The sequence below is a fragment of the Ornithorhynchus anatinus genome, chromosome 1 (assembly GCF_004115215.2).
Source record: "Ornithorhynchus anatinus isolate Pmale09 chromosome 1, mOrnAna1.pri.v4, whole genome shotgun sequence".
Classification (NCBI taxonomy): domain Eukaryota; kingdom Metazoa; phylum Chordata; class Mammalia; order Monotremata; family Ornithorhynchidae; genus Ornithorhynchus; species Ornithorhynchus anatinus.
The window spans coordinates 21,008,524-21,036,152 of NC_041728.1; the positions used below are offsets into that span (position 1 = coordinate 21,008,524).

General features: G+C 41.8%; 1 protein-coding gene across 2 annotated transcripts in view; it reads right to left on the reverse strand.

Moving 5' to 3' along the window:
• RASGRF2 (Ras protein specific guanine nucleotide releasing factor 2) overlaps positions 1–27,629 on the reverse strand; it is a 176,654-nt gene that overhangs the window by 76,089 nt on the left and 72,936 nt on the right. For both annotated transcript variants that reach the window (XM_001509960.4, XM_007656761.3), the window contains exons 8-15: positions 23,819–23,928; positions 21,787–21,905; positions 15,520–15,680; positions 13,252–13,318; positions 12,108–12,244; positions 9,142–9,224; positions 5,436–5,684; positions 4,633–5,021 (exon numbers count right to left, since the gene is read on the reverse strand). In XM_001509960.4, coding sequence (XP_001510010.2) covers positions 4,633–5,021; positions 5,436–5,684; positions 9,142–9,224; positions 12,108–12,244; positions 13,252–13,318; positions 15,520–15,680; positions 21,787–21,905; positions 23,819–23,928 — 1,315 coding nt within the window. The remainder of the gene's footprint in view (positions 1–4,632; positions 5,022–5,435; positions 5,685–9,141; positions 9,225–12,107; positions 12,245–13,251; positions 13,319–15,519; positions 15,681–21,786; positions 21,906–23,818; positions 23,929–27,629) is intronic.

Genomic DNA, 27,629 nt, shown 5'->3' on the forward strand with positions numbered 1-27,629 from the left:
GTAAGGGAAGGGAGGGGGGAGTGGGTGTGACTTAAAGGCATTCCCTAATGGAAAAAAATCTTTGGACTAAGAGTCTAAAGACCCAGATTCCCATCTCAGCTCCATCTCCTGACTGTTGGGTGACCTTGAGCGGGTCACTTAACCTTTTGGAGTCTCAGTTTCCTCGACTGTAAAAAGGGATAAGAAAGGTTGTGAGGCCTGTATGGGACAAGGACGGTATCCAATGTAATGATCTAGTATCTACTCCAGCCCTTAGAAGAGAGTGAAAAAAAAAATAGTCATTCCTGGACTAGAGGAGGATTTCTTTGTAGCAGCTTGTGCCTCCCCCGGAGTTCTTATACTTCTTCCCCCTAAGTCCTGGATGTTGTTCCACTTCTGTTGGCTATCCAGTACCCTTACAGATTTCTCTCTGCCCACTCCCTCTGAAAGGTGACACAAACAATAATAATAATAATAACAACAATGGTATTTATTAAGCACTTACTATGTGTCGAGCACTGTTCTAAGCACTGGGGTAGATACAAGGAAATCAGGTTGTACATGTGGTGGCTCACAATCTTAATCCTCATTTTACAGATGAGGTAACTAAGGCACGGAAAAGTTAAGTGACTTGCCCAAGGTTACCAGGAGACAAGTGGCGGAGACAGGATTAAAACCCACGTCCTCTGACTCCCAAGCCTGTGCTCTTTCCACTAAGCCACCCTGCTTCTCAATTCCAATTCCCATCCAGTCATAACTCTCCATTATCAGTGAGATTCTTAAGCAGCTCCAAGCAACTCCTCCATATGTGATTATTATTAACAATAATTAACAATTCATTATTAACAATAATAATAGTAATAATTGTGGGATTTGTTGGGCACTTACTATGTGTCAAGCACTGTTTTAAGCGCTAGGATAGCTACGAGGTAATCAGGTTAGACACAGTCCCTGCCCCACATGGGACTCACAGTCTTAATCCCCATTTAACGGATGAAGTAACTGAGGCACAGAGAAGTGAAGTGATTTGCCCAGTCACAAAGCAGACAAGTGGCACAGTCTGGATTAGAATCCATGTCCTTCTGACTCCCAAGCTTATGCTCTATCCACTAGGCCACGCTAGCTTCTCTATCCCTTCTCCCCACCTGCAAGCTCCCATTAGTTCTTCCCCGATAAGAACTTGGCATCCCTCTAAGGCTCTGAATCTTTCTCTTCCTCCTCTAGTAACCTGTCAACAAAGCCATCTAATGAGCAGCTACCTCTGCTACACCGCAGTCCCACTCTGAATTTCATACTAACAGGTTTTCCAGTGCCCTTGATAATTCAACCAAACCCCTTTTTCCCTTTATTCTGCAGTGTTTCCACTGGTCCAAGGGCCCACTGGGCCCATAGTATGCCAGCTCCAGAAGACTAGCAGCAAGATACCAACCCTGAACCTGTAAAGACCACACAGGCCCCAAAACAAGAAGTGTCAGGGGCTTGCTTGAATGGCACACTTATATCAAGCAGGGCACAGGCACTTGTTAAAGAAAGCTCTACAAAATAAGTGCCACAATGTCAATTTTATCTTCCAAATAGTTTCTTCATAATTCTGCCATGGAAAAAGAACGAGCATAATCCCAAATCAATGTTTCTGGTTTGACTCACAGAAGTCAGCCATGTATGGCAGTAGAAAAAAAAAGAGTCAGCAAAAATGGTCTAATGAAAATCAGCTGGTTGGCCCGGGCACACACATTACATGCCTCAAGGTGAGTAAAGCCAAGAAATCCACTTTATGACCGAGATTCTCAACCTCAGGACCAATGGAGGGAGAAAAGTCATGAACATTTCCTTAGAGCTTGCCTACTTTTCTGTTCAGACTTTGTAAAGGGTAAAAACAAAGCTCTGTGCCCAGAATGAGTTTTCAGCTGTCTGGTTTGAGCTGAGATTCCTCAGAGTAATGGGGAGAAGTGGGTAAAAAAAAAAAAAGATGGAGACAAGGAACATTCTCTTTCAAATCACAGGATGTGTTCAAGCTGTGGCACCCCAGCAAGGACTTAAAAGTTGCCCTGCAAATGTAGGTTTGAATCAGGTTGGCAGGGATAATTTAAAGGGAATTCAGACCAGGGTCCAAGGAAGCAGTGGATACAGCACAGGCCTGGGAATCAGAAGGACCTGGTTTCTAATCCCAGCTCTGCCACTTGTCTGCTGTGTGACCTTGGAAAATTCACTTAACTTCTCTGGGCTTCAGTTACCTCATTTGTACAGTGGGGATTAGGGATTAAGACTGTGATCCCAATGTGGGACAGGGACTGTGCCTGACCTAATTAACTTGTATTAGCCAGTGCTTAGTACAGTGCCTGGCACATAGTAAGCACTTAAATACGATAAGAGGGGCAGGGAGGACTAAAAAACCAGGAAGCGAACCTACATGTGGCATCTCTTGCCCTCCCTCACATTTCCTTTGATTTTCATGAGGGTATGGTCTAGGGGTTCTTGTGAGCTGCTGCAGGCAGGTAGTGCCCTGTCACCAAAAATGGAAGCTGACCCTATGGAAAGGCTATGAAAAATGTGAATTCATTACTCTAGATTACTTGGCACACAGAATGACTGCCAACACACTTAACGATCATTGTCCCTACCTGGATGAGATTTATCTTTAATAACAATTGTGGTATTTGTTAATCACTTATTATATGTCAAGCATTGAACTAAGTGCTGGGATAGATACAGGGTAATCAGGACCCACATGGGGCTAACAGAGTAAATAAGAGGAAGAACAGGTACTGAATCCCCATTATGCAGATGAGGGAACTGAGGCGCAGAGAAGTTAAGTGACTTGACCGAGATCACACAGCAGGTAATTGGTGAAGCCGGGAGTAGAATCCAGGATCTCTGACTCCTAGGCCCACTTCTTTAACCCCTTTCTTTCCCTTACAAATTTTTGGGCACAAGATTTTTCCAAGGTGGACAGAATATTAAGATTTCAACGGAATCAAGGCCATTGAATGTGCATTTCCCTAAGCCCCCTGCTTTCCTCTTCTCCCACTCCCTTCTGCATCACCCTAACTCACTCCCTTTCTTCTCCCCCACCCCCAGTCCTACAGCACTTATATACATATTTGTAATTTATTTATATTAATGTCGGTCTCACCCCCACAGACTGTACACTCATCGCGGGCAGGGAATGTGTCTGTTGTTGTATTGTACTCTCCCAAGTGCTTAATACAGTGCACTACACACAGTAAGCGCTCATTAAATATGACTGAATAAATGAACGAATGATTACCTCCGTGGAGGTCCTGCCTTGCCCATACCCAGGACATATTTTAGCTCCTGGTTGACCAGCCCCAAGGAGCAAGAGGTCCTACTGCAACCAGCAATATCTTTGACCCCTTCTTTCCAATTGTGCTGGTGGACCCAAGTGGGTTTTAGTGGGGAGAGCTTTTCTCCGCTGCCTCACGGACACTCTTTGCCTGCCTCTAGTGAGTGTCCCCTCCTCCGAGGGGGAGGACCTGGGGTCCAATGCTATTGTCACAGTAGTTGTCTTTTTTTTATTGAATTTGTTAAGCACTTACTGTGTGCCAAGAACTGTACTCAGTGCTGGGGTAGACACAAGATACATAGGTTGGACACAGTCCTTGTCCCTCTTAGGGTTCATATTCTAAATAGGAGAGAGTAGGATTTAATCTCCAATACACATGAGGTAACTGAGATATAAGGAAGTTAAATGACTTGCCCAAGGTCACGGAGCAGACAAATGGCAGAACTAGGATTAGAACCCAGGTCTTTATGACTCCCGGGTCTGTGTTCTATCCACTAGAACATACTAGATCAATTTTCTATGCAGGAGTCAGAGAAATTCACAAAAATAAGCACTAAAGTTCTATCCAGGGTGACCGAAACATTACAGTAAAAGCTGTGTTATATGGCACCTTACCAGCCAGAAAGTTCAATGAATCAACACTTGGGATATCCTCCATTCAGGGCAACCTGACTGATGGAACCCTTGAGGAGTTTCTGATATTTAAGTCTTGGTGGGTGCTGGCATAAACCCTCTGCCACTCAAATTAGTGAAAGTCTTAGCTCATCCAACTAAGCGAGCTCCTTCCCCTCACTGATGTTCCTCCCTAGGTTTCAAGTTGTCTACGCTCCATCTGCTCTGGAAGGCAAATTTTTTGATCCGCAAACAGTCCCCTCTCTTTCAAAGCCACCTTCAACACAGTTATTGGCTATTGTGATCACAAACCATGCTCATTTGCTAATGGAAACGATCACTCCAGCCCATAAGCAGTGTGATTTAGTGGAAAGAGCATGAGCTTGGGAGTCAGAGGTGATGGGTTCTAATCCCTCCTCCGCGACTTACCAACTGCGGGACTTTGGGCAAGTCACTTAATTTCTCTGTGTCTCAGTTACCTCATCTGTAAAATGGGATTAAGACTGTAAACTCCTTGTGGGACAACCTGATTACCTTGTATCTACACCAGGGCTTGGCACATAGTAAACCCTTAACAAAAACCATCATTATTATTATTATTATCAGCCCACCTGCCCTAATGTGTAATCCTTAGATAACCAGAATTCCTGGCAAACCGGAATTTCCCTCTCCAGGAACATGCCGAATGACAAAACTTCTACTGCACTGTACCCGACCCTCTGCCGTTTAGCTAATACCTCTTCGGATGCTTCTTCGTAGCTTGTTACACAGATCTATGCGTGGGTTCTCTGAACTGTCTTCTAGGGCACCAGGGCTTTGTTCAGGAGAAGAAGGGCCTCGGCTAAGATCCAGTGGTACTTTACCAGCATTGGCTGGCGGGGATGTAGCAGGACTGAAAGTTGAGGTAGGACTGCTGGCAGTGGAAGAAGTGGAGAGATCCAAAGCGCCTATTCTTGAGTTCATGGGAGAAGTCAATGACAGTTTCCTGGCTCTCGCCGGAGAAGAGGTTCGAGACACTGCCAGAGGCGGTGGAGAGGAGAACTTGCGACACACATGAGGAGACTTCCCATCCACCAAGTATTCTCCTCTGTTATTTTGACTTGTAGCGAAAAACAATTCCAAGGACCTAGAAGTAAACCAAAGACCACAAAATGAGTGAGGACCATTATAAGTTAACTTTCTGAACATCAATTCAACAACATACGCTTTACCGGCAAAAATCTTGCATTTGCCACATTCCTGTTGTTTTGACTAATTTCCCTATCACTGAATACATCTTCAGAGTGTTTTTGAGATGTCCTATCATCAAACTACATCTCCCAAATGAACGGGAAAACAGGAACCCAGATGTTCCCAAACACACACATTTATGACAGAAAAGAGAATTCAGGTCAAAAGACTTGTTGCACAATGATATCCTCCCTTAACTAAACTCAGGGGCCTTGTTTAGGGTACAATGGATTACTCATCAGCCTGATGAGCCTGAAGAAATGGGAAATGTTAAAGTTGCCATCTCGTGACTTAAAATCCCCAGGCCTACCTGACTGGGATGGAGGTGAAAGGCCTTTTATATATGTCAGACAGCTTCTCCAGAACCACAGCTGCAGTTGTAAAAATCCGATATGTGTGTAGAAAAGTGTTCAGGAAGTCGATGCTGAGAAATCGCAAATCAGTCAACCTCTCCAAGAGGCGTTCCACGCTGGCATATCGTATCTGGGGAACTTTGCAGGAGTTCAATGTTTTGCTGAAGCAGATGTCGATGTCATCTCTGTGAAGGCGGGTGTCGGACCTACACAACCAGGAATATTTCAACAGAATCTTAAAAACGGCAATCATCTTCTCTGGGAAAGAAGCAAAATCCTTTGACTTGTGTTTTTCATCAAAGCACAGCAAAGGAATACAGAGTTCAAGGCAGCGTGGCCTAGTGGAAAGAGCCCAGGCCTGGGAGTCGGAGGACCTGGGTTCTAATCCAGTGTCTGGCATATAGTAAGCCCTGAACAAATGTTATTATTTTTTATTTTAATCCCAGCTGTCACTTGTCTGCTGGTTGACCTTGAACAAGACCCTTAACTTCTCTGTGCCTCAGTTTCCTCATCTGTATAAAGGGGATTCAATACCTTAGAAGCAGCATGGCTCACTGGAAAGAGCATGGGCAAGAGCTTGGGAGTCAGAGGACATGGGTTCTAATCCCGACTCCGCCACGTGTCTGCTGTGACCTTGGGCAAGTCACTTAATTTCTCTGTCCCTCAGTTACCTCATCTGTAAAATGGGGATTAAGACTATGAGCCCCACTTGGGACAACTTGATGACCTCGTATCTACCCCAGCACTTAGAGCAGTGCTTGGCACATAGTAAGCACTTAACAAATGCCATCATTATTATTATTATTATTACCTGTTCTCTCTCCCACTTTAACTGGGAGCCCCATGTGGGACAGGGACTGATTATCCTGTCTCTACCCCAGCACCTAAGAACTTAAAGAACACTACAATTATTATTATTATTATTAGAATATTCTACCACCCAATAACGGGGTGAAGGAACATGATGGACCGGGAACTCTCTTTCTATGGAGTCACTTGGGCTCCTTCTGACTCTATGTGAAAGAAACTCCATCTCTCTCTGGGCTCCCTTCAGCTCTCCCTAGAAAGGTTTTAGAGGGAACTCCCCTTGCAACTCCCCTTCGTCCCCCAACTGTGAACACTGGTGCTTCCTTAAGAAATATGCTCAGATACTGGGTAAAGCCTCTTTTGGCCCAGCTGAGATGTTTGCAACAGGCAGATGGACCTCTGAAAAGGCTGACCATGGGAAAGGGCTCTCAATTTAAAGATGATCTACTTCCCAGAAAGTAGACTGTCCAGAAGTCAGTAGTCCTAAGAAGCAGACTCTGACCCATTAGGTCTAATCAGAATGAATGTGAAAGAAATCACAGAAATAAAATATGTGAGATTCGTTTCTGGGCCCTGTCAAGCAGAGGAGGGTGGCAGGATGAAGCTGGGGGCTAGAGTAGGGGTGGGACCTGTAGTGGAAGAGGTGGAAGTCACTATAGGGGCAGTGAAGGCGCAGAAGAGGTGGGGAGAGGAGAGGCGGGGCAGTCGGTGGAAAAACGAAGCTGTGGGCAGCCCAACTCTGCCGCCTCTCCTCCATGCCACCCTTAGGCGGGCTCACCCCTCGGTTCTTCTCCCACTCCATGAGGTCAAACGCAGGATGAAGGTTGATTGCTCAGAGAGTCGCTATGCATGCCCAGGGAGAGTTTCTGATAAGCAACCAACAACCTTACGGCTGTAAGATGGTAGATCTTGGGCCACGATTGCTTTCCATTTTTCCCTCCTCCCTCTTCCTCTAGAAGGGTGTGGTAAGCATTTCCCTCCGTGAGAGTACTTCTTAGGAACAGTGTAAAGGAAAAAGAAAAAGCTACTAACTGGAACAAAGCTAAAATAAGACTTTAGCATAGAGCACTTTCTGTACAGGCTGAATTTTGCCGCCGAAGTTAGCAAATGTTACAAAACCTCAATTTCATCTGCATTTTCAGCGACCAATTGTGAAGTCTTCAATTTGCCATATTATGTTTTTGCATCGTCCCTGTGGTTCAGAGCTGTGAAATATGTAGTGGATAGATTAACTGAATGAATCCTCCCCAAAATGTGGCCTCCAACATAAAATGTAACTAATGAGCATTCCTACACTTCAAACTCTTAAATGCTTTCCATTTTAGAGCAATAAAATTGAACTCAACATTATTAATTTCATTATTATGCTAACAGAAGCTCAAGTTTTATTTCCCAGGAGAAGCCTAAGAGATACAAAATTCATTTTCCTAGGAAAGTTTTTCCATGACTTCTTTTTTTCAACATTTAAAAATTATTTTAAAATACAGTAAAATCAAGTGTTCAGGGTGAGCTAGCAGAGGAGAGGGGTGTCCCCAAATCTCTCCATGTGGAGGGACAAGATTTAGTTGTCACTCCTAAGGGTGAGTGAAGAAATCATTGACCATAAATACACATAAATATACTGTACATTTGTTGTGGGCAGGAAATGTTTCTGTAACACTGTTATATTGTACTTCTCCAAGTAAGCACTCAATAAGTACAATTGGCTGACAGATTGATAGGTACTAAAGTTGGTTTGGGGCAAAATGGGGGTCCCAGAGGAATTCCCAGGGGATCAGATGTTTTTTAACCAAGTCCTTATGGATTTAGGCCCCAGCTTCATAAGCTTTTTGAAGTCATTTCATCCTTTTTGCATTATTCAGAATAATAACCTTTTATTTTCCAAAATATTTACCTCTCCCAGGAGTTTTCAAAAATTTTGGATGATTGGCATAGATTTCTATATTCTTATGAGGATAATAACTTCATTAACCCCTCTGCAAACACAGCTCATGTTTAATGGGCTGTTAACAAGATGTACAGGAAGAGTCCACACCTCCCTGATGCTATCAATCAATGGTATTTATTAAGTGCTTACTCTGTGCTTACTATGTGCAGAGCACTGTACTAAGGGCTTGGGAAAGTACAATACAACAGAGTTAGGAGACACAGTTTCTGCCCATAATGAGCTGACAGTCTAGAGGGAACAAGCTTACTTTTGGCTCCTGTGCTAACTTGATCCCTGAGGCCTAGTAGAAACTCCAGTTGGAAGATACTACTCTTTGCATCTACAAAGTTGGAGGAAGAAGAGTCAAGAATGAGTTGAAAAACAAAATTTTAGAATAATGATCCTGGCAGAAGCCGGAAATATGAACTGGATAGGGAAGAGGTGAGAGCGTGGAGGCCTCGATGCCAGCAAGAAGGCGAATATAGTGGTCTAGTCAGGACAACTGACTGGACCAAGGTGGTGACCTAGTGCTTGGCCCATAGTAAGTGCTTAACAAATACCACTGCTATTATTATTATTATTATTTTTAAATACAGAGGACGGGACGATCTGGGAAATGTTCTATTTCAGATACCCAAAAAACTTTTTCTCTGGTAAAAATCTTGACAAGTTCAACCTAACAGAGTTTCTATTTAGAGCTCTTTAAACAAAAGAATATACATAATGAAGTTATGATTTAATAGTGAGCCATAATTTTTGTAGGTGTGCTTCAAATTTATTAAAAAACCCATAAAGTACAATTAATCCGTTACTACAAAGAAATATGTAATAAATAGTTGATGACTAAGCTTAAAAGAATCTGTCTCAAAGTTTCCAGCTGTCAATCAGTTTGTCTTGACTTGAAAAACGGTGAAAATTGCAGGACTTACTTAATCATATGTGGCACGGTAACTTTGGAGTTTTCTTCAAATACTATGGTCATTAAACCATTGCATCGAATATTGTCCACACACTGTGGAAAATGAAATGCAGAAAAATTAACATAGGCATATCTTGATTTCAGATCATTCTTTATAACTTGTCAAAAAACTGTGCTTCCAAGAGCTACTAAAATGGGTCAAATGTGCTACTTTTACAACCCATTACTTCTCCCCTTTCACCAAGATGAAAAAAAGAAAAGTAATAATGATGATAAATGATTGATGCAAGGATGAACAATCGAGACAGGCTCAAAGATAAAATGCTGTTTAATATTTTGGTGGCCACCTTGATGAAATAACATGCTGTAGGACATTAACATATAGGACTTAAATTCTTATTTCAGCCATCGTGATGTTGGCACAAATATTCTTTATATTGAGTATTCTTGAAACTCCTATTTCTCAGCATCTAAGATTGGATGAATGATTAATTGTGTTCAAAGACCTTCTGGAACCCTCAAAATAGGTGTCGGAGGCTAAGATTTCCACTATTCTACCATTGTTTCCACCATCAACTATTTGCAGATGCAGATTCCCCTATTCCAAACAGAAAGACAAAGCTCACTTCCAAAGCCTCTCCATTCTGGCAGAAATTCTACTCTATTACCATTAATCTGACAAACCCGCACCAAAATGAACATGACTCTTCTTCACGGAGCAGCTCCTTTCGCATCAGCTGGAAAACCAGCCCTGAAGCCAAAATCATTGCCCCACTGCTGATTTTCCCCTCAATGCTGCCAAAAGTAAATTATCCGATCTCCGGGAATTGAGAACGAGACTTCGGCTTATTAGAAATTCAGATTACCAAACAAAACTGGGTTTTTTTCTTTCAGCTAAGCGGTGCCTAGATTACCAGCTTTCCCCAGAACAGATATCCTATTTGAGCGAGGTACACAAACCTTGAACGACTTCTCCTAAATTGCTCTTTCCCTCTTTCTTTCCCGCAATTCCTAGTATTGACTACAATGGCCTCTGGTTTTGCTTGGGGCAGTGGTGCTCCTCAGCTCCTATGTGACTGCTGCTTACATAGTTCTCAAGGATAGTTCTACTCCTTTCTGCTAGGACCCCCAAAAAGAGAAGTTCAGCAATCAGCTGGGCCCAGCTAGGCCCAAAATGCTGGGAGATACAGAATAAAAGTATTTGATACTGTTTAGAAGCAGATTCTTTCCTACAGAGTGTTTTAACTTGAGTTTCCCCTTTAGGACACTGAATGGATAAGGGGTCTTAAAGAGTGGACTCACCAAAGATGAGTATAAGATTTACTTTTATTAGGACAAACATTAAGCCACCTGCCTGGTTCCCCCTCTGAAAGCTTGTTGCGGGCAGGGAATATGTCTGTTTATTTCTATATTGTACTCCCCCAAGCACTTAGTACAGTACAGTGCTTTGCACACAGTAAGCGCTCAATAAATACAATTGAATTGAATAAATGAAAAATGAATGGTTCAGTTTAACTGCACATTCCCTAAGAAATTGGATGGAAAAAAGCAGCATGTCATCAGAGTTTTGCCCTTTTACCCATGGGGGACACACATAGGAAATACAGGTACTAAAATGGTTTTCACTGTCCTAGGAGTAGTGACTGTGATCTGGCTTTCTCTCCTCCCCTTCCTGCTAAAATCCCCAAGTGCTTAATCTCACCAAAGCAGATTTGATAGTTTATTATATTCAAACAATGAGAATGGCTACTCTGCCCAGTGGACTAGCCAAAATATGAGTCACCATGAGAATGGAAGCCTTAGCTTTAGCCTGCGCACACAGTAAATCAGTGCATTCAGACAAACATGACACAATTTAGGTGAACCTAACTGGTTTCTGATATGAGTTCTTCAGGGATTTGTCTGGAATTATGAGAAGGAGTGTGGCCTACTGGAAGAGCACAGGCCTGAAAGTCAGAAGGACCTGCGTTCAAATCCTAGCTCTGCCACTTGTCTGCTGTGTGATCTTGGAGAAGTCACTTAAATTCTCTGTGCCTCGGTTACCTCATCTGTAAAATGGGAATTAAGACTGTGAGCCCCATGTGGAACAGGGATTTGTCCAACCTGATTTAATTGTTTCCACCCCAGCACTTAGTACAGTGCCTGGCACAAATACCACAATTATCAGAACATCTTAGATCTAGCCCATGAATGGAGTTATTTTTCACCTCAGGCAAGACTGCTGTTTCTGGCCAGGGAAAAACTGCTGAGAAAAGGGACTCTTAGGGCTTAAATAAATGATCACACACTTGAACTTGAGAAGCACAAAACTAAGACCAGAACTGGTAAATGATGGTAAAAAAATACACACCTTAAGCTTGATCTATTGATCTGTCCTCCAGAACCAACAAGAGTGAGGAATCTTACTTCCTCCTCCCGTCTCACCCCCGCCCAGATCAGTCAGAAACCCATAATCCTAGGACCTTGAGTGTGGGAGGGAAAAAAGGCTCTGGTCCCACTACTGTTTGCTGATTTTAGGCAACCCTCAAAAATTCTCAACTATCTGATTTTTGTTTAATGTTCATTACTGATTGTCATTTTCTTAAACCTTTAGTGATATCACGGAGAAGCCTCAAGTGAGGGTCTGGTCTTTCCTTTCTCTGAAAGGAAATCTGCAACTAGTTTGCATCAATTAGAAGCTAGATTTTTTTTTTTTACAGCAAAATCAAAATGAGTCTGGGACACTTTTAAAGAGCCATCAAAGGTCAAAGTACCATAGGCAGACAATATAAAAATCCAACTGCAGGTCATATATCGAAAAATCTTGAAAACGAATCAATCCATGGCATTTATTATGTGCAGAACAGTGCATTAAGTAGTTGGGGGAGTACAAAACAGCAGAACTAGCAGCAGAAAATCCCCAAAGGGACATTTCTGGAGTCTTGTGATCATGTGCTATATTAAATGATATAGACATCAAAGGTGGCTTTAGCTCACCTGACTTATGTCACTTGTCCAAGCAGCCTTTTCCTGACGGGATGGTGCTAACAAGACAACGGTGAAAGGAGGAGCATCGCTAGGTTCCACCACTATCTTAAAATCCAGGTGTCCAAACACTTGCCCGGAGCCTTTCACTTTACATAGAGAAGAAATGGAAATGTAAGAGTGAGAAGCAGCGTGGCCTAGTGGATAGAACACAGGCTTGAGTTTTTTGTCCCACGTGGGTCAGGGACTGTGTCTGATCTGATTTTACTGTATTTGCCCCACAGCTTAGTACAGTGTCTGGCACATAGTAAGCACTTAAAAAATACTATAAAAAACACAAAAAACAAGAACACCCAACCAAAAAAACACTAATTGGTCATTGAAAAGACATCAATGGCTATTAATTCTTATCCCCCAGCCTGGGGTTCAGGGTCTCTTTCTCCCCACCATCACTGCAGAACTCCCCAATCAAGAGTGTTGTGTAGTTCAGGGGCAGGGCAGTGGTTATCTCTGCAGCATTTTGGCCAAGAGGACAGCAATGGCCCTTTATACAGCCCCCACCCTCACCCCATGGAGACCACTGGGATCATGAAAACTGGGTTATCAAAAAATGATTCTGCTCCAAGTGAGGAAAAACTTGTTCAAGAGGAGAATTCGGGACATTTTGTATATGTGTGTGTGTTTGGGGGGGTAGGCGGGAGAAAGAGAAAGAGAGGAAGACACGCTCCCATCTCTTTAGAAGATATGTTGATGCACTCCCTATTGCTTAAATTGAATCTCTATATTGAAATATCCCAGTTCAAATCTCTCCTCTCTCCCTGCCACTGAAAAGTAATCACAGTTTTTATGTTAGGAAAATTCAACACACAGGGTAGATTCCGAGATGGTTAGAAAAGAACATATTACATAATCATATATACACAAGAGGAAAAAAAAACAAGTCAATTTTTTAGGTCAGTTTTCCAAATGTGACTATTATATGCCCTTTAATTTATTTAGGGAGAAAACTGATTATAACTAATATGTTTTCACTTTTTCCTCTCTCTCGGAAAAGGTAATTCAAATCATTTGCTATGATGAAGTTTAGAAAAGGGCAACAATTTATTTCTTAATCTCCTATTTGAGCCTCTAATTACGATGTTTTAATATAACTTACAATCATCATCACTTGCATCTGGTTCCTCAATCAGGATGCAGTCGATTAACGAGAGAACACCACCTGTCTACAGAAACAAATCACAAGTTTTCATCATTAAATATAAAGAGTAATGCCTAATCACACTCAAATTGCAACACAAAAATACCCCTGACATGCAGAGTTTTTATATTCATAAACACACTTATATGTAAAAATAGCACACCCACATGCTTACTGGGATGACTTATAAGCATTCACACACATTTACTGAGGAGAGAGAATATCTCACCTGCATTATGCAAGAAAATAATGAGATTTGTTCATCCTTAACTCAGCTCTCTAGCCAGGGGGGTGGAGGAATGAGGAAATGAGTGATGAAACTTCCCTGAACCAAGTGGGACCCTCCTGCTGAAATTTCCTTCCTTGGCCCTCCCATTGGCACAACTGCCATCTCCCTTAGGCTGGTCCTTCGGCCCAGTTGGAGTTCCTGCCAACTGGCAATGCCACCCTGGAGCTGGAAGAGGCAATAGCAGTCATGGTGGAAATCCCAGTCTCAGGCCAAAGTGGCTTTTCCCAATCCACCAGAGCGTTGCCTTCAAGCTCCATGTCACTACCAACCCCCATAGACGACTCTGGCCCAGGCTGAAGTTTCTGACCCTGATTCTCACCTCTCCCTGCCCTAGAAAAGCACTCAGGCTTGACCTGGGAGGTCTCCAATTTGGAAAGAACCATTCCCACCTAAGCTTCCCACCAGAATCAAATATATGAGACACATGATTAACTATGCTAGGCTGAATACTGCTTGTGGGCAGAGTTTGTGTCTACCAACTCTACTGTAATAATAATAATAGTATTTGTTAAGCGCTTACTATGTGCCAAGTACTGTTCAAAGCACTAGGGTAGATACAAGGTAATCAGGTTGGACACAGTCTCTGTCCCACATGGGGCTTACAGTCTTAATCCCCATTTTGCAGATGAAGTAACTGAGGCAGAGAGAAGTGAAGTGACTTGCCCCAGGTCATACAGCAGACAAGTGGCACAGCTAGAATTAGAACTCACATCCTCTGACTCCCAAGCCTGTGTACTCGCCTAAGTGCTTAATATAGGGTTTTGCACAGAGTAAGTGCTCAGCAAATACCGCTGACTGATCGACGCTTAGGCAGGATGTCCCACGGAAGCATGCATTAACCCTTCCAGATCCCTGAAATAACACTTAGGACACTGAACCAGCAGTTAACTGTTTGATATAGTGCATCACTTCCAATAGGCACTCAATAAATACCATGACTACATTTACTATGAGAACCCTTGAAATCTAAAAAGTTTTAATCTCTAGATACTGAAAAATAGAGCCTTAGAAAAGACTTCAACCCAATTCCCAGGCTTCCTCCTCAAATGTAAATAGGGAATGTGTCAACCAACCCTCCAAGCGTTTAATACAGTGCTCTGAACACAATAAGCACTCAATAAATAAAACTGACTTCAGCAAGTGCAATAGGTGGATGTGGTTCTTTTTTGAAAGCTCTCAATATCCACAAATAAACTGAGTGTCTAGTTCCAACAGGAAAACCCAGACATGTAGCCCCTTTCACAGTACTTTGGGGCAGGAGGTTCTCATGAATGGTCAATCAATCTCAACGCAACACAACCTCAGAATTACTCTTTTCAAAAATCAGCCTTTTGATCTATTCTTCCTAAAAAAGGACGATGAAATAAAAAAAAAGAAAACCACACTTGAAAAGACATGCACTCCTTTCAAACACCATGACTACAAAAGCTATGTTCAGTAAAATCCTCCTTATTTCAAATTGAATAAAAATTTAACGTTCCCATTTGTATTCCTCCATTTATGTAAAGACCAAGGTAACAAAATCAGGATTACATTACCCTGGAGTGAATAACAGAGAAAAATTGGCTACTTTCATTACAAAAAGAAATGTATGAAGTTCCCCTACATACCTAATGGTTCACCATACTTTTTTTGCAGCAGGGTTACTGTCAAATATAAATACTATTTCACTGCAATATAACTACAAATCTTAGAGGAACATACACTTAAAAAGTACTGCCAATACTTTATACACAGCAAGGTAGCCTTTATAGTCTGTAATTATGCATTGTCTCACAGCTGTTTACTACAATGTGTGAGAATTTGAAAATAATACCATATCACTAACGTTTCATGCCAAGTTACTAGGCAAAATGAAAAGCGATTTACACATTTAGTACCCTGAATTTTTTATAAATGTGTAGACAGCAAATGGAATAGTTACATAAAATCAGTACCTTTAGCAGATGTAGTTTTCCTCCTGAACTTCTTGTACAAATTAAAAAGTGTTTTGTAAACAAGAAACACTGTCTTTCTCCTTCCTTTTTCAAAGACAATGATCCCAGGCGAACTTTGCTAAGTTTCCCCCTCTCAACTGAAGGGACTTGAATAAGAGAACCTGGTGATTACAAAAGTAAAGAATACATTGCAATTAAACGTCTGTTAAGTGAAGGTTCTAGCTGTTATTCTCAGTGGGACCTATTTTATCCTCCAAGTACAAAGGACTTTATGTTCGTCGACTGTAATTTTTATCAGAATTTCAACAGGAAAATTCTTGCACTTTGGGGAAAAGGAGATGAAATTCTAATAATTTGACTTAACCGCTGTATTAGCATCTCCTGAGTCTGTTACACTGTTTGGATACAATTCTACATTAGTCACGTGTTCTCTAAATATGCATTATTAGGTCTGTGAAGACTACAAAAAGTGTGCACCAAATGCAGATGCATACATCACCTACAAATCTAGAGAATTCTGTACCCATTTGGTCAACGTATTGAAAAGATGTAAGTTGAAAGGAAGGTTTTTTTCCTATGGTACTTGTTAAGCACTTTATGTGCTAAACACTGTACTAAGCGCTGGGCAAGGTACAAGCTTATCAGGTTGGACACAGTCCCTATCCTTCATGGGGCTCACAGTCTTAATTCCCATTTTTCACTTAAGGTAATTGACCCACTGAGAAGTTAAGTGACTTGCCCAAGGTCACAAAGCAGACAAGTGGAGGAGCCAGGATTAGAAACCAGGTCCTTCTGATTTCCAGACTCATGCTCCATCCACTAGGCATGTGGTTTCTCCTTGCTCACTGAAACATGATTGCTAAGAATTATGGCTTAAATTTACACTAAAACAATATTTCAATTTACAATAAATGTCCAGTATTGGTTGTAGCAAGCTTTCGCCTCCCCTGGCAAAACTGAATCCAATCTATTTCATATAAGTAATTTTGCTCTTAATTATGATATTCGTTTAAGCATTTGCTATATGTCAAGCTCTGTTCTAAGCACAAGGGTAAATACAAGTTAAATCAGATTGAAGACAGTCCCTATCGCATGTGGGACTCTGCTTCTTTAAAGAAATGATAAAATCATCTCCAGCACACAAATGGACAACACTCCTAACTTCTACTGCTTTCCCAAGCCTGGAGCATTTTATAGCTTCACTAGATTGTGGAAACAAAACACAAAATACAAACAGAAAAACAACAACAAAAATTGAGGCAAAACAACATATCTGAACCAAATGGAGAGCTACACAATTAACTTTCCTTTGCTTGCATTAGCAATGGCAGGGAAACATCTGAAGCACTTTTCACTATTTCCACCACTCCTCACTTTCAGCAAGGAAGGAAGTTCAGAACAAAAATCCCTGTGCACCCTATGGCTTTTAGAAATTCTTTTATGGAGTTTCTAAGATGCCCAAAAGTTACAGTAGCCAGTCTACTGTGTATACGCCCTCAACAATCTACTTTGAAAGAAAAGTCTACAGCAGGGCACATACTCCAACGTCTTACTAATATAAAATAATTATCATTAGAGTTAAAGGCTCTGTCATATGGTGGGGTGTGGGGGAGGTAAGCGTGACTTTGAGAGGGAAGGGGAAAGCCACGGAAGAAGGTGCCAGGGACAGATGGTGGAGAGTCAGCCGAGAGGAGCCTGGTAGAGACAGGAAGACTCAGTCATGGGCCACTCGGCTCTTCTGGCCTCTTCCCAGCATCCCCTGGGCTGGCTCCTCCCTAACTCTTGGGTCAGTCCCCCAAAACAGTGCCAGAATGGATATTGATTATTTAGAAATTCCTACTGCATGCACAACAGTTTCTGATAACATCCCGGCTGCATTGAGTGGATTTTTCAAAGTCGAAGAATGCTATGTAAACAAAACAGGATCCCTGCTCTCGCTGAGCTTACATGCTAACCAGAGAATACGATTAAGAACATAAGAATGAATGCAATTTTATTAACTGTGTCATATCATTGGTCCATCAAGTCCAGGATTCTCCCTCAGACGACGACAGCAAGGTGTTTGGAGAAAAAATATGGTGGTTTTCCTCCACAACTATTACCCTAATGGTTATGGATGCGCCATCTTACATGCCTAACTTTTCCACATATATACGTAACTTTCCCTTCTTAACAGTGTTTTTAAAAATTGAAGATATGGGGGGCATGGGGGAGGGGGGTGCCTTTATTTTGATAAAGCCCAACCTTCCTAAAATATCTGGCCCACCTAGAGGGATTTAGGGTATGTGCCCTAGAAAAATAAATCCATTTATGGATTGGTTCGGATGAAGGATGGATGCTTGACAGATGTGAAGTGGGAGGACATTCTGGGCATAAAGAACAGGATGGAAGAAGGCCTGTAGGTGGGTGTATGAGAAGAAAACAAGGGGAATGTAGGGAACAGGAGGGAGGAGGCCAGATAAGGTTTGACTGACAGAAAAGGGAGTGGGCAGCATCATAGAATGGAATGGGAGGAGTAACGTGGGCAGAGACGTCCTGGGAACTGAAGATGAATAACTTTAAGGGGGACAGCATTTAGGAACCAGTGAAGTATCCTGGAAGGATTATTTGGTGCAATATTTTGGATGAACTAGAGAGAAGTGAAAATAGAAGCAGCAAAACCACTGAGAAGACTATAGTCACTCAGATATAAAAACCAAAGACCCAAACCAGGGATTTTGCTGTTGACATGGGCCATAAAAGAAGATTTCAGGATTTGGCAACATTTTGACTCCGGAGAACAAAGGAAACTAGATAACCAGATTGTACAGTGACTGGCATGTAATAAGCACTTAACACATACCGTTATTACTTCATATAGGAAAGCCAAGCGACACATTTCAACAGTGGTCCAGAAAAGGCCTTGGATGGGAAAAAAAGAATTGGCGATTCTACAGTTTCCAGGTTAAACTCAAGGAGGTCACCATGAGGCAAATAAATGGGGAAGTTCAGGAAATAAGATATGTAGGACTTGTGGAGAAGGATTAGAGAGAAAGGTGCATCTGCCCTTAGTTGGTAACCACAACTGTGCAAATAGAGGATATTTACAAAGTAGTTAGAAGCTCTTTGTGAGCAAGAAGCATTTTTACCAATTCTGTTATACTGTACTTTCCCAAGAGCTTAATACAATGTTCTGCACATGGTAAGCGCTCAATAACACTGATGGATTGATTGCTGAAGAGCACTGTGATCACCTGTATTTCCAATGAGCAGAATGGCATCACTCAGGGAGAGCTTGTAAGACTTCTGTGCTCATCTACCTCACTCGTGGCTACCTGGCAAGCTGTTCCCGCTAGCCAAAGCACTCTCAGCCTAACCCCCTAAACCCTGGGGCAGTGCTGAGAGACCCCGGAGGGCCGAAGGGAGCGCTCAGGCACGGTGGCCCCCAGAATTGGCCAAACTACCGAGATGAAACTCCACATCCCACTCAAACACTGAGACCCTTTTAGAATGCTGCAGGCCACAACAGAGCCTCCAGGTCCATCCTGGCTCAAACATGCACCTCCAGAGCTCCTTGGTCACTCCAGAGTTCTGAGTAACCTTGTAAATTTAAACAAAGTGTGCAGATGTGCCCAGTAGGCTTCATCAGTTCAACCACAGGGCGTCACTCAATGCCAAGCACCACTGTGGCCCTCTAAGGGTGGGAGAGTACTTCACCAAGGAGGTAAATGAAAAACAAAGGCTTTTAAAGCAGAGCACAGTACAGTCACCTTGGGGGGAAATTTGAGGGAAAAATTCTCATTTTTCTTCCCAACTCAAGAGAGGTAGGTTGTTTATCACGTATGATAAAATCTAGGTTAATGCCATATTTGTCTAAGCAAGGGGAGATCTTGTTTTCTCTTTAAATATATTCGCAAATACCTAAAATCAAAGCCTCTTAAAAAATACACCAAAATTTGGATATTAAATTATAATTTCACAATTGGTTTCATGAACAATCACGTCACAATCATGTCACGGACCACACAAATTCATGCACAATCCTCAATTTTCCCAGTTGATTTACATTATAATTAAACCATGAAACTGCATTCAATTTTGTTTTCACATTATCAGTCCTTGCTCACAGTAAAACCACTAGCATTAATTGTTGGGAAAAAAAAGTAACGGTCTGTAGTGCAAACCTTTACTCTCAGGGTGTGTGTTTGGGGGTGCGGAGGGGAGGGAGGCAGGAACGATGACTAAATTTGGGGAAAAAAAGAGAGCTTTGCAAGCACACTCCCAAATCACATGGATCAGATTGGGGAGAAGCATCCTTCTGTGGAGAATACTCAAACCAAGGGGCCCAAAATGGAGCACTCCAACACATCTTGACACGTGTGAGTGAATCTGGAGGAAGGGACCACCAAGGTAACCAGAGATCAACCAGCTAGGCCAAAACTCACTCTTGCAAATGGTCTTTTAACCAAATTCCTCTTCCATTTTGAGATCTGAAAATAATCAACTTTTATTGATTATTTCCTCAGCAGGTAAGCCAAAACCAATACTGTGTTATATGACTGATAGGCAAATCAGCTAAGTACATTTAACAGCAACACATCAACACACTGGGGAAAAAAAACCCACCATAAATAGGAAACATCTACACTTGTAGTATACAACTATTAATCAGGGCTGAGCACAATTCTGGACCAGTTTTTGTCTCCACAGTCAATGAAAGGAAAGGTGACTCACCCAATATATTTGGGTTTCCAATACTTTTCATTACAGGCACCTTAACAGATACATATAAGTCTTGAGCTACAGGAACATAGTAAATGTCCATGAACACGAACCTTACAATGAAATATTTTTAAAGTCCTTCCAGAACCAGAAGAGATTTAAGTGTGACAGTAATTCTGGAAGTTTTCTTTTTTTCCTCCTTTTCTGTGCACAACCCAAGAGCTTTCCCCACAGATTCTTATAGCAAATTTAAAAAGATTTGCAACCCCAAATCAACTTGCAGAGTTTCCAATGAATTCCCAAAACAGTGAAAATTAATCTAAATCATGTCCAACAAAGGCCGAGAGATAAATATTCAGACATTCCATGATTAATTAATTTTCCATTTTCAGCTGAAGATTCAAAAGAAGCATTACCAAGTGAGAAAAACAGTTATTGCACATAAGCAAATTACATTTCCAAGCTTACTCAACAAACCCTATGTTAATCGGTTTTCTCTGCCCGTTACCAAATCACAGAGTGCTGAATGGCATGCATTACATTTTTTCCAGTGCGATACACAATGATCTGTGTGCACAGTACATATGAAAACTAAGATACACAACTGAACAATCATAAATTGCTAAACACATTTTGTATAGCAAGCTTTTACACGGATTCCTTTGAATAATATTAGCACATTACAGTAAAGCCCAGTTTGGAATTAGTTCCCAGCGCAAAGAAAATACCATCTATGCTAAATCAAGGCTACATGAAATGTGCCTATCCATCATTTAACATTCTAGGACCTGATTGTTTCTATGACTGCCACCAGCAGATCCCTCTCAAAAGGATTATCCCTTTCGGAATAATGCCATATATATTTTTGATTGTGGAAACATGTATAAACATGTGTCCTCAAGCTCTTTTGTTCTTCGTCCCTTTAGGTCAGCATGTTTTCAGCTCTCCTGGAACCCAAGGCTTCATTAACCAGAACAGATGCTGAGAGTCCCCCAGATAGCTCATACACAGAATCACTGTGTAATGAGCAAAGAACTATAATAACCACTCCGGCTGGTGTCGGTCATGAAAAATCATGTCAGTGGGCAGCCAGAGGGATCATCGGATCATCAAATTATATCATGTGGGGCTGTTCCGGAAGTGCTGATGAAAAATGGGAACAAGAGACAGCTGTTTTCACTCCGCACATTCTCTCCGCCGCTATTTGACAGAGCTTTGAGGATTTCAAGCTTCTCCTGAGCCTTTGCCCGGATGTCATCGCCACCCGAGATTGCGACGTCAATTGGCCAGACAGACCTGTTCTCCGAGGAGCTGTAGATAATGTCCGGTCCGTTGAGGAGGAGAGTCCAGTCAGAATGTAATTTACTGTCCCACTCGTGCTTTACTATTATTGTGTTGCTGTTTTTCATGGCCCCTGAAAAGAAACAGCACAGAGGTGGGCCTCAACCATAGCCCAAAGCCACTGGTCAATGGGGATAACTTGGTACACATCCTAGACGGGATCACTTTCCTCAAGTCATTATGCCACAGTGGCACAGATCGTGACTTTCCATGCCAGAGGCTTACCTTGACGAATGAAAGTTTGGCTGGTGTCCAAGAGTATGTCACAGCCTTCCACGATCATTCTTTCTATGGCAAGGTTTTTCCGGATGTTTTCTGTGTCGCTCACTTCATCATGCATCACCCTGTTGGGCACAATACAAATGGGGTTTCAGGTGCAGGCAGGGGCGGGTTATATCATATTACGTTACCCTGCTGCCATCAAAATATACGAGGCCATCATTACTAGTATTCAAAGGAAAAGTAATATCAGGGAGCCCCAATCTGAATGCAAATAAAACCCACGTTCAAGACAAGGAAGGATGAGATCTTGGTCTCCTCCAACTCATGGCTTGCACAAACAGCACTTTAATTAATCACTTAATAAAAGCTGGGTAGAGGTGAATTTTTACAAATGAACCTCAGAAATGACACACAATATTTTGAAGACATCCTCTTTGTTCCACATGGGGGACTATATTTATTGACAGCAAACAAATTAAAAAAGATTTGCAACCCCAAATCAGCAGCTGCGAGGCCCCAGATAATCTCCCAAGCTGCAGAAAAATTAAAGTGGCATCTAAGTAAACAAACAGATTTCTCGGTAGAATGACTTTAGCTTTGTTTTCTTAGGTTTCTTTTTTGATCATGCCATAGATGATTATTTTGAGGAATGCTATATTTTCTAGGATCTTTTGACTTTTTGCTATTATGCCCATCAATTTCAAATTATTCAAATTGAAAAAGCTTAGCAAGTGCCCAGAGTGTATTCAATCTGAATTCTGTGAATACTCTGTCAATGAAGAATACTGTGACATTTCCAGCAGAATCCCAAGCAAATAAAATATGAATATGAGTACTTAGCTAGGAAAGCAGAACCATAGCAGAGCCCGTATTTTAGTTTTATTTTTCTACAAATACAATATGTCTGAACATTCTTACAAGGGAGATGACATATTTTAAAAGGTTCCTATAAATTTGTCCTGGAAAAGTTTTTTTTTTTTTATTGCATCACAAGTAATTTGTACATTTAATCATTCGCATTGGGATTTTCATTTAAACAACACATTAAAATAAATCAAGAGAGCAATCCATTTAATTTTGGTTGGTTAGCCATGCTGTTAGCTCTAATAAAGTAACGGGCGTTCTGTTCCTGGCTGAAAGCTTTGCTGCTGCTTTCAAGCCACCTCTCTCTTCTGCCCCGAAGACTCTCTGGCACCCATTCCTTTTCCCAGCAGCATCCTGGCTTTTCATAAACCAAGGACTGGACAGGTTCCCTGGGGGTAACCACAGCGAGGCTCTTGTGGGTAGGAATGAGGGAAGCAATATGACACAGGCTTGGAAGTCAGGGGACCCCGGATTCTATTCCCAGGTCTGCCATTTGCCCGCTGTGTGATTTAGGGGAAGTAGTTTAATCTCTCCTAGAGTCAGTTTCCTCTCTATAAAGTGGGGACTCCATATCTGTTCTTGTTCCTATTTATACTTTAAGCCCCATGTGGGACAGGGACTGTGTCCAAACTTATTTTCCTGTATCTACCCCAGTGCTTGGCACATAAATGCTTTATAAAATACTAATATTATTATTATCATCATCGTTAGGATCCTTTACAACCCTGCAATATGACATGGGCAGCAGATGGCTGCAGTTTTCAACAGGGTGAAAGTCACCCCCAAAAAGATGTTTTTATGACATTTAAGCGCTTATGTGCTAGGTGCTGTTCTAAGCGCTGGGGTAGATACAAGATAATCAGGTTGGACATAGTCCTTTGTCCACCTAGGGCTCACTATCTCAATCTTCATTTTACAGATGAGGTAACTGAGGCACAGACAGGTGAACTGACTTCCCCAAGATCACACAGCGGGCAGGTGGTGGAGCCAGGATTAGAACCCGGGTCCTTCTGACTCCCAGGTCTATGTTCTATCCATTAGGCCACTGCTTCTTGAGAACCAGGGAAATCAAGTCTACATTCCCCAAGGAATGTGGGCAAGCTACACATGCTTGCAAACTATATGTGATACACTTCAACTTCTCTGATTCAAAGAACCGAACCCCACATACCTTGATAATTCTTCTAGCTTTGACTTGGCAAATTCCAGACTTTTTCTTTCCACATGTTCATGGGGTGTATGTGCTAGAAGTTCATGAAGTGTTATAATATACCTAGGGATCTTAAAAGTAAATGAAGATTGGCATTAGCTGAACACCAGGATAAATAATGACAATGGATACAAATTACTTCTCATGATATTTTTTAATATGAATTTTTTTGACTTGAAATAAATGTTCTTTGATCAATCACAAAGAAAATCTGGGAAACTAAAAGCAAATGAAATATTATGGTAAAAGGAATTGTGGTGGTCAATCAGATTTTCTGATGAAACAGTTATCTCTTTCAGTAAGAATAAAGGACTCCTGCAGACTGGATCTAGCAAACGGGCTTAGCAGATCTGAATGCAGTTAGTTTTGAGACATGGTAGCCAGGAAGAATGGGTTTGTGAAATTTTAGTTTTAAAGGCCGGGAGAAAAAAATAATCTCTCTCTCTCTCTTCTCCCTCCCCTCACTGCTGCACAACACATATTCGTGGTGTGCAAAAACCCACTTCATTCACACTGTTCACGTGCATGCTATTGTTGAAAACAGATGAGCCTTTCATAGCTTCCAGCTGTGTTTTACCAATTTCACTTAACAAGATCAAGAAAAATGTGCTAAAAGTTTAGTTCTCATTTACCAGTAATCATTTTACCAGTAATCAACCAGGAGCAGGGGAAGCAGCATGGCCTAGTGGATAGAGCATGGGCCTGGGAGTCAGAAGGACCTGGGTTCTAATTCTAGTTCCGGCACTTGTCTGCTGTGTGTCTTTAGGTAAATCACTTAATTTCTCTAGATTGTAAGCAAGGTATCTTTCTGTTATAGTGTTCTCTTCCAAATGCTTAGTACAGTGCTCTGCACACACTAAGAGCACTGTGCAAAGCATTGTACTAAGCACTCAATAAATACGATTGATTGTCTGTGCCTCAAGTTACCTAACCTGTAAAATGGGATTAAGACTGTGAGCCCCATTTGATTAACTTGTATCTATCCCTTGCTTAGAACCGTGCCTGGCAAACAGTGAACACTTAACAAGAACCATAAAAAAAGGAACACATATATGGGAGGCAGTGTGGTCTAGTGGGAAGAGTACAGGGCTGGGCATCAGGAGTGACCCAGATTCTAATCATTTAGGTTCACTGTACCTTAGTTGCCTCATGTGTAAAATACTTGGCTCTGTCCCTCTACGGCTGTGAGCCCAGTGAGGGAAGAGGCCCGTGTCTGACCTGATTATCTTTTATCTGCTCAAGTGGTTAGTCTACTGTTTGGTAGATAGTAAGTACTGAATAAATTCCACTGCTATTACTATAACATTATTATTACATTATAATATTATTATTAAAGTCAGGTTAGTAAACATAGTGCTTATATCTTCCACATATGATTGTCCTCTGTAAAAGGCCACAGTCCTCATTGGTCTTGAAGAATTCACCTGGGATAAGGCAGATAGGAGCAACTTTTACTAGTCCCAAAAGGACTCAGAAAGAACTGGGGCTCTGTGGGCCTCCAGGGAAATGAAATCAACATTAGAAATGGGCCTGTCTACCTATGGGAGATGAAAGAGAGGAAAGATGGATGAGAGGGATGGAGAACAGGTGGAGGTCTGAGTGCTACTGCTGCTGTTTTTCAATATTTATTGACCAACCACAATGTCACAGGGATTGTAGGTGCTGTAGAAAGTTGACAACTGCCATGTGAATCTGCTAAATGTGACCCAATCAACCAACCAAAAGAATTTATACTGAGCACCTAAGCGTGAACTATTATACTCAGCACCCGGGAGACTTCAAAAGAAGGAAGACCCATCTTCCCAAGTAAATTGCAAGTTTCTTGTGGGCAGGGCTGTGTTTACCAACCCTGCTGGAATGTAATTTCCCAAACGCTCAGTGCCATGCTCGGCACACAGAAGCACTCAGTAAATACCACTGATTCATTCCTGGCCCTCAAGGTGCTTACAGTTTAAATGGAGAATTTAAGACCCAAAGAACAGTGATGACAGGGATTGCCTAAATAAATACAACCCACAAGCTTTATATTTCAGCTAGTCCCCTTAATCTCCTCCCACCACAAACCTTTTTGTCAGAGATGTTTACAGGGATCAAAATTGACTGAAATATGCCTTTCCACAGATAAGCAGTGAAAAACCCAAAGGACAGGCAGCAGGAAAGAGGAGCATAAACAAAGGTCCTGAAAGATGCCTAATCAAGATAGCTAATCAGTCACTAGATAGAAATCTAAGGGCTGACTGGGAATGGAATTGGGGCCAGCTAAAGATTAAAGTGAAAGATTTGTCTGAATAAATCAGAATTCAGCTTTTTAATTATGCTTCATCGAACAGTTGAAAAATCCTTGCCTTTACATGATTTCCTTTACAGTTGTTGTATTTTAAAATGCAGAAAACTGAAAATGTACATTCATAAAGAATGGAATTAAAATGTTGATTAAACAGTGTCAATCAATCATTTACTGAGCACTTACTGTATGCAGAACACTGTACTAAGCACTTGGGAGTGTTCAAGTAGATATGTTCTACTATGAAAATGCTTATTTGAAGGCTTTCAAGGTACAACTTCACAAATCACTTAGATTTCACTTAGCTTTTTTTTCTTAAATGCAGCAGTTGTCTTTCATAAGCAAGGCTAATACTACACACATAATTCTTTTCTGCACCCAATTTTGTATTACAGCGGGTCTTACCCATGGCAGGGATTGTCGCTGTTTACGGTTGCATTGTACTTTCCCAGGCACTTAGTACAGTGGTCAGCACACAGTAAGCGCTTGATACAATTTAAATGAATGAATTCAAGTGAAAGAATCATGCATAAATACCATTTAAACACCCCCTAAATACTTCCTGGCATCCCACTACATGCACAGAAACAACAACGGCCTTAATTGATTCAAGAAAGATAGCATACGCCCCATCTCCCAGACTGATGTCATGTCTGTGCTTGGGTGCACACACCGTGGAGCCAATTGACGTGACCGCCTCCAATGCTTTTTGTGTGTGAAGGAACCACTCTTCATCTCTTCCAAATCACTGTTGCAGGAGACTTAAGCCAAGTCCTACCGCTCTGGGAGCCCCAAGAAATGCAAGAAGGAGGGAGGAGCCAAGATAATGAGGATTTGCTGTCAGGGCTGCCATCAAGGAGTTTCAACAGCATTGACCTATGTAATTTTTGCCAAGAATGAGGCTCAGAAATCCCTCACACACACAAATCCCAGTGACCTGTAAAAGCCACCTCTCCAAAAGCCAGCCTTGCCAAAGTGAAAAACACATCTCCTTAGGGAAATCACCTCCAAGGACTCACTAAAGTTGTGACTTCCTTTTCCCCTCTGAAAATGAGTTCAAAGGAGTACAAAACGCCAATATACAAAAGGGGTGATTTCCCCACATTTCTATGGGGCCACTGAACCCAAGGGAGAAGCTAAGACTCTGGAAAACTCCTACTGAGCCAGTTCTCTATTGCTAATACTTGATGCGGGGGGAGAGGGAAGCCGGTTACTGGGGCCCTCAGCTGGGAAAGGAGCAGAGACAGGTAGGGGGGCTCTCCCTTTGGGCAAAGCAGGAACAAGGTGGCTTCCATCATGCCAGCCAGAGATCAGGGTGACAAACACTACAGCAACCCCCAAAAGCTGCCCTACAGCAACCCCCAGCTGCCCTATAATTGCATCGTTATAGATTACTGTAATTAGGCCTTGGAAACAAAGTTTTTAAAATATCCAAATACCAAATGGATACCCAGAGCAAAATTCTGGTATGATGTGCTGGCATTTAAT